Here is an 8345-nt window from a genome sequence, read left to right as displayed (position 1 = left end):
AAAATTGTTTTGATAAGTTGATAATTCCTCGTATAAGTATTTGAAAATATTTTATAATTTATTATATTGTTATATAAATAAAAGAGCATGCTAGTGGACCGCCCAACACTTATAATTGGACATACTGCTAGCACAAATAGAATATTAATTTTTTTTATTTTTTGTAAATACTTTTTTACATTTTTAATCATTAAAAAAATTAAAAAAATATATACAATTTCTTTAATAATCATTTCTTTAATTATTAAATAAAAAAATTAAAATATATAAACGATAAAATTGAGCAATAAATTTGAGAGACTCTATCATTTTCCATAAATAGAACTAACTACCTGGAATGCTTTGATTAATGAATTATTTTCAATTTTTTTTCAATTATTCCTTAAAAGGAAACAAGTGCTATTAATGGTGAGTAGCCATCTTTGCGACTGAATACAAAGAAATTAAATAAAAATAACTAAATGCTAAGGAAAATAAAATTTATTCACAAATTTTCTATCGAAGACGTAGTAACGTGCAGGCCAGTTACTTTCACCACGTGGTTAATCGTCCTGGACAAGAAGGGCGTCATCCGCGTCCCACCAGGAATCCATGTCAGACGCAGTTACATTTGTTAACGGCGAGCTTACGTTCCTCATGTCCCCAACCGTTAGGTCACCGCTGGCGTCACCGCTGACGTAGACCTTCTCGACGCCGCCGTATCCGATTCGGACGATCTTTCCTAGCTGGGGCCTCCACTCGGCGAGTATCGCAGGTATCCGACGCTTGAGGCGTGCGTCCCAAACCCCCAACGATACGTTGCCGGACCCGCTCGTCCTCCTCGCCGCCACGATTACAGGTGGTGATTTGGAGACAGCCGCCGGTGTCCCTCCCCAGAGGGAGACGATTCTCTGCTCTCTGTTGGTTTGGTACATGGAGAACACACTTGAATTGGATTCATCGCCGGCGGTGCCGTCATCATCGAAGTCTAACCCCAATCCTAGTTTGTCCCACAGCTTCACAACGCTCCTGCCGCCGGTCAAGTCCGCCCACGAGAACCCACGCCGTAGCTTCGGTTTAGGATTCTCCCCGTGGCTTTCCTCATAACGACCCGAACCGCCTGCCACCCGGAAATCATCATCCATGGGTTGGCACCGATGCAATTTGGGTTCGTCGTCGTCATCGCTGTCTTCTTCTTCGTCATCCGAATAAGAAGACGACAACGAACAAGTTTCGTCCTCGCTGTCTGTATAATCGTCGACGACGAATTTCATAAGAGGCTCCGAAGCTATAGAATTTACTCTCTTGATTTTGACAATGAAAACCTTGATTCCGTTCAGCAGGGTGCCAAAAGATGCGACGATCGCAAGAATCAAGGCGCCCAATTTCCAAAAGCTCGAGGCTTCGAACCCAGAAACCGAAAGAACCCGAGAAAGCAATGAAGGATTCTGCATCGAGAGCTCGAACTCGCTTAGCCTGTTGATCACTGGGATTTCCATGGCAACCAAATTTCCGATTTCCCACACAGTCAGCTTAGCAAAAAAAGGATTGAATCCGTCAGAAGGCTTTTTGAAATGAAATTGGGAAAGTAGAGAGGAAGGTGAAGAAGAAAGGAGGAGGATTTGGAGGAAGAGGAGTTTGGGTTTTTAAAGACAAAATTATTCGAAAAAGAGTCGAAAGTACAGAAAGGTGACGTGGATGATAATGCTTAGGACACGTCAGAAAAGGCGGCACGTTTTTCATAACGAGGGAGGAAGAGGTTGAGACAGCTGCGTCAGCATCTAGACGACAGACACATTGGAGTATGGTATAAATGAATAATGTAGTGGTCGATAAGATTTGTGAGGTTTTTTAGGCTGTTTTGATGAGGCTTTTATTCAGAGAAAGACAGAGACATTGAGGTTGTAAATCCTCTTATGCTCGAAGCGGTAGGCCGTATCCGGTCTCAAATTTTGTGGTTCTCATGGTGTTTGGTTCCACCACTCCGCTGCTGACACGCTTCCCCAGTTCATTTTATGGGAAGTGCATTTCAACTCTACGTAATTTCTATAGTTTTTAATATTTTTTTAGGATAACCATATAATTATATTTAAATTTAAATTTTTAGTATGTATATTAAAAAATAATCAATGTAAAATTATATAAAATAATTATTTTTTAACAGTAGAACTTACTTATTTTCAAAAAGATTGCACGGATTTATATATCATAAAATTGTATCAAGTATTCTTAAACCTTTTTATAACTCATTTTAAATTATCTAATGTGTTTGTTCTATTTTATTAAAATAATATTAATTTGTAATAATTATTATTAATTTTAAATATAATTATAAAATAGTTGTAGATTTATTATTCTTCTTTTGTTTTATTAATTAATTTCAAAATATTAGACAAGATTCAAAATATTCGAATTTTCTCTTTTGTTGAAGTTTCAATGAATTGTTTTCTTCTCTTTTATTTCTTTGTTTACTTTTCGGTGTCATGGGATTCATGATCAAAGTTTCTCTGTAGCTGAAACCCTCGCATGTCCGTACGTAAGGCTTTCTTTTTCTAACTCGTATTGTTTTTTTCCTCCTCTTGCTCGTCGAATATCCAATCTACTGTCTTCCTGTAATGAAACGCCCACACTCACCCCGCTATGCCATGACCCATGACTCAAAACAACTAGCGTTTGTATACACGTCTCATATAGCATTCTCAATTATTCATTTATCATATTCTTCAAAATAGATTACTAAAATTTATTTTTTCTATTTTAATATTGACTTTACAATAGGCCATATATCAATTTCTCTATTTTTTTCATTATTTTAAATAAATTTTTTAATTTTTTTTAATTTTCCTTTCTAGCAATAAATTTGTAATATTCATATATATTTTTATATTTACAATATGTTATTATATATAATGTAATATAATTCAGTCCTATAAATATAAAATAAAATTATATAAGTTAAATAAAAATAAAATAAAATATGAAAAAATTGGATAAATAATATTTCCAAGACTTTTTTAGAAATAAAATAAAATAGATGTGTTTTAAATGATAAACAATAAAAAGAATTTGTATTGAAATGTAAAAAAATAAAATAAAATAAGGAATGAGGGAGTAAATGAAGTATAAATAATAAAAAAAATTATTTGAAGCATGAATAGTACCTGCTACATGTAACGGATTACTATAGCAATTTGTATTTTACAAAAATGTTTTACCTAATCAGATGTAGCTCATTTTATGAACATTCTTTTAAATATTTTACATTTTTTATATTATACATGAGCCATTGAGAATGCTCTTAGAATGAATGCGGAGTGTAGACTTCACACGCTATTGCCTATCTGCCCCTTTAATGGCGACATGCCTGACAACAGTAGGATACGAAATGTATTGGAGCACTAGCATCGGTTTAGCTAAATATCAATGAAAGTCATAATTTAGTTAATGTGGCTCAAGTTTAACTTACATTATATTAGTCAAACTAAAATCATCCACAATATTAACTATAGTTAATCTATCCCACAAGTCATATATGACTTGAACTATAGCATAGTCATATGCAGCAAACCTGTCCCACACGTTCGTCTTCTCCTTCCCGCGGCCCCTACATTTGAGCAAGTTTTTGTGCATTTTTAGTACATTTCAGCATTCATTGAAGTTTGATTTATGGAAAATTGCATTAATACAATGCCTGATGGTACATAACAACTATAAATGTATTTATAGATTGTTAGATTGTGAAAATGATAGTAGTAGTAGCAGCAGCACAATTTGTTGCTCAACTAAAACTGATAAATTTATAGATTGTGAAAATAAAATGAAAATAATTATTGGAAATTGTTCGGAGAGTTGGCAGTTCTGAAAATGAAAACAAAAAAGTAATTAAACAAATAAAAAATTTGTATTAAAAAATAGATTAAAAAAATAATAATATTTTATTATTAGAGAGAATGAGATGGGATGACTAATTCAATGTGGAGATAAAGTTTTGAGTAATTAGTCAAAAGTAATTAAGTCACGTATTAGCCAAATTTTGATTTTGAGATAGCTAATCCAATACTAATACTCTTAGAACATCCTCATTGGAATATCTAAACATTAAAAACCATCTTCAAATAGTTAATAGGACATAAAAAACCATCACACTGGATTAGCCAAATCCTAGATACAGTAGCTTTTAGCTACAGTAAATCCAAATCAAAAACCAAATTTGATAAGTATTGTAACCACATCAAATGTTTATTTTATTATTTTTTTAAGTCTCTCTCTTCTCTCCATTTACTTCCACAATATTCACGTGAGTTTCTTTAAATTAAATAGTAAAATATGATAAAATAAAATAAATTAATAATTAAAAAATTAAATATTTTTTTAAATTATTAATTACTCATTACTTTATAATAAATAAATAGATAATTCAATATAGAGATTTGACATAAATAGTTAAAATTAAATTTATCTTATATTATTTTATTATTATATAATTAAAATATAACCATTCCAATGTAAAACTTTATGTAAATAAAATAGTTAAAATTTAAATTCATCAAAATTATTCTTTACATATACATAATTCATTAACAATGCTTTTTATTCCTCCCATATGCATGGGTGCTTTCGATAATTATATATCAAGCTACCTATCAATCTGTTGTCAGTACTTATCCTAACCAATGATCGTGAGAAATATATGAAAAAATCTACACAACCTCCTAATACCCCAACATCCCACATTTTTTTTAATTTTTATTATTTTATTTTTATCAAATATTTAATATATAAATAATAAATAAAATATTTAAATTAATTTAAAAAGAATAAATTCAAAAAAAAATATTAAAAAATTAAAAAAATGTGGGATGTTGGGGTGTTGGGAGGTTGTGTAGCAAAACCCGAAATATACCTGGGTATTCAACTGTCGTACAACAATTTACTTGTCAGATTGTTTGAAGGATAACACTACTCCCACAGATAAAAAGCCATCGATGATGGCCATCGATTTTTTTATTTTACTTAGTGATTAAATAACTGTTTTTAAATGATATTGTGATTTTTTTTATAAAAAATATTTAAAGATATAAAAAAAAAAGTATGAAAAACGAAAGCAAAAAATAAAAATCAATAGTCTATTCAGTGGCCACTATCTATAGCTTTCATTTGTGGTTATAGCTAGATCCAATTGTTTGAAAGTGATTCTTTAAGGTTGCTCACCCTCCATTGATCTTTCAAGAAATGCAAGAATGAGTGGGGATAATGGATTGGTCTCGTAACCTATTTACAGTTATTTCTTTTAAGTAATGGTTGGAGTGGAGTGTTTGATCTTCTTTTGTACCAGCTTTGTTCATGAAATACTGGCTTAAAAAATGAGAACTCATTAAGTGCGGAGTAAATAACTAGGAATATGGTTGAATCATAAATGATGTTATCTTGAGACTTTGAAATTTCAGTCCCGTAATAGTTTATCGAAACTCTTAATTAAGGGGTACTATATTTTAGTAATTTTCTAACACGCGTGAGACAAAAACAACGTGTTTGAGAATTAGTCCAACCAATCTTGGTCAAAGAAACATATTCAAACGAGAGAATAGCCTTTCTTTCTTTAAATCCAGCTCATTTCAAATTAATTATTAGTGAAATTTATTATTTTTTTAACTTATCATAAAAAAATTAAATTCATCTTAATAGAACTTACAAAATATCAATATTTATAACTCATCTTAACATTTAAATATAACTAAATAATACTATATACCACACAACCATCTCAATTACATCTTACTATATATAATGTGACGTATTTATTACTATTTAATGATAAAAAAATATATAATAAATGATAATAAATATATCATATTTTACTTAATAAGATACAAGTGAAATGATAGTATGATATATAAAATTTTTCAACATAACTAACTTTTAGTTTTTGGTGAATAAAGCTTCATTTATTATGGAAAATACTAATGGGACCCTTCAAATTTACTGCTCAATTTCATGTATTTTAATTTTTAATTAATTTATTTTACTTAATAATTAAGAAAGTAACTATTAATAAAATTATGTATTTATTTTTATTTTTTTAATTATTAATAATGTTAAAAAAATATTTTAAAAAAGAAAAAAAATTTATAACTAGCTGTACGCAACAGTCAATCCAGGACGGCGCGCTAGCATGATCCATTTATTATAGCCAATATATAGCATATTTTGAACTGTTCAATTTCATTTATTAGTTATAACTAATTGAATTAATTGAACTATCCTTTTTCAATTTCATTTATTAGTTATAGCATAACTAATTTAACTATCTTTTTTCTTGAATTAAACATATACACGTGGATTTAGTGGCAATGTGGGATTGAGCGCTTTCAGAGTTGAGAAATATTTGTGATGATTTCGAGTATTTTTCTCAATATCTTTAATTTTATTTTTTTAAATATTTAAAAATATTTTTAAAATACATAAAAAAAATTAAAAAGAAAATTTACACTGGTCAGAAGTCCGAGTCGGTGGCTGTAGAGCCACTCGATGACGGCGGAAATCTAATATTCAAGCTCTTGGGATCTGTTCATCATATTGTTTCTTGCGATTGTTTTAAAAATAGATTTGCAGAGTACGACTTCGAATGTAACGGAATGTTATAAAATAATATATATTTATTTTCTTCTTTCTTCAACTTCCAAATTTTATCATGTCATTGTCAAATATCGTGTACGTTTTTCAATGGTATTAACAATTTTATGAAAAATATGAACAATGATTTTCATAATCTTTTAATCATTTTTCAACATCCCTAACGTGACACTGGTTAACGGTAGATAAATCAAAAAGCAACAAATAGTTCTCTAATATATATATATATATATTTTGATAAAATAGTTCTCTAATAATTTGATACGAGATGAAGAAAAAATAATAGTAAAAAGATAATGAATTGGGAAGTATATGGTATTATTAGAGAGAAATTTTAAATAGAAATCTTACACCACGGTCTACGTACTTTTATTTAATTAATATATGATTTGTTATTTTTATTCTTTAATTTAAACATATAAATATTTAAATATTAAAATAAAAAATAAAAATAATAAATCACATATTAATTAAATGCAAGTACGTTTCTCATTATTCGAACAATGGTTGTCATTGAAAGGTCACACGTTTATATAACGTTAGGCTTCTAGATTTACAATTGACTAACAGCTCGAACATTCTTAAAAGAATAATTCAATAAAAATCATTTTGGGAATGCAAAAGGAACGACATTGAGATTATGCAATATGTATGCTACGTGATTGATCATGCCTCAAGCAAGTAAAAAAGATATAAATCCAATTTAAATGTACTAAACAGTTTTGATAAAATTGTACCAAGAGACCCGGCCTGGATTGGTTACACAAAATTAAAAATCTCATTTTATCTCATCATTACAACTTTTTCAAATACTCATACAAAATATAATAAAAAATTTAATTTTTTCAAATTCCAATATAAAATTAATATTAAAAAATTATATTATAATAATATTTTATTTATTATTATTTAAAATATATCATCTCATCTTATCTCATATGTGTAACTAAACGGGCCTGAAACTCTCAAATTCATTGTTATAAAAGAACACTTTTTTAGAACAATTCAAAACAACATTTTTTTAAACAAATTTTGAGATGAGGATGTTAGAGAAAAAGATCCCGTCTATTCCTTTTAGAATATTGGACAGATAAATTATATTGCCAGCCCCTAATTGTGACCACAAATTATAATATAATAACTTGATGAAATCTTTCATAATTTGTCATAAAAAAACCCATTTGTTGTTGATCATAACTTACGTCATAATGTCCCGTTTTAAATCTCGAATTTTAAAACATTTTAATTATGATTCAATCTAACAGCTAAAGAATGGCTAATTTTCTATTTAATTTATGTTATGTAATAGATGTAGACAACACTTAGTGTTTACAAAATAAATATAGAGCTTCTCGCAATGATGTGTACGTGCAAAGTCTGCCTCATGGCACCCGAATCCCATAAATAACCGCACGGTAAACCTAGTGGGCGGGCCCCATACCCACCATATCCACAAGCTATCGGGTGGACTAATCACTCTCTAATACTGGGCATGCGGGTCAAAATTTATAAAATAGAAAAGCGGGTAGGGGCCGACATGGGTACCCACCTGCTTGTATATAACCCGCAGGCCTGACCCATACTACATAAATGAAAGAAAAATCCTAATGTAACCTCATTTTCATTCTCTTTCCCATATTCTCAGGAAAAGCTTGTGGGTAAATATAAGAATTTTAAATTTGAGATGAGAGTTTAAAATATTATTTTTAGTAATATTATTATTTTGAAACTTG

The 8345-nt window shown here is 29.6% G+C and overlaps 1 protein-coding gene across 1 annotated transcript; it reads right to left on the bottom strand.

Moving 5' to 3' along the window:
- Nucleotides 1-308: 308 nt before the first annotated feature.
- LOC122298380 lies at nt 309-1614 on the bottom strand. Its single transcript, XM_043108100.1, has one exon. It carries the CDS (start codon nt 1476-1478, stop codon nt 543-545), a length of 936 nt encoding a protein of 311 aa, XP_042964034.1. The 5' UTR covers nt 1479-1614; the 3' UTR covers nt 309-542.
- Between the last annotated feature and the right edge of the window lie 6731 nt (nt 1615-8345).

This window comes from Carya illinoinensis, chromosome 16, assembly GCF_018687715.1.
Source record: "Carya illinoinensis cultivar Pawnee chromosome 16, C.illinoinensisPawnee_v1, whole genome shotgun sequence".
Taxonomy (NCBI): Eukaryota; Viridiplantae; Streptophyta; class Magnoliopsida; order Fagales; family Juglandaceae; genus Carya; species Carya illinoinensis.
Note: the sequence above shows the minus strand (reverse complement) of the source record. Positions and strands in the feature narration are given on the sequence as shown.

Excerpts from the sequence above, each read along its gene's own strand:
- LOC122298380 (XM_043108100.1), bottom strand. The coding sequence starts at position 1,478 with ATGGAAATCCCAGTGATCAACAGGCTAAGCGAGTTCGAGCTCTCGATG.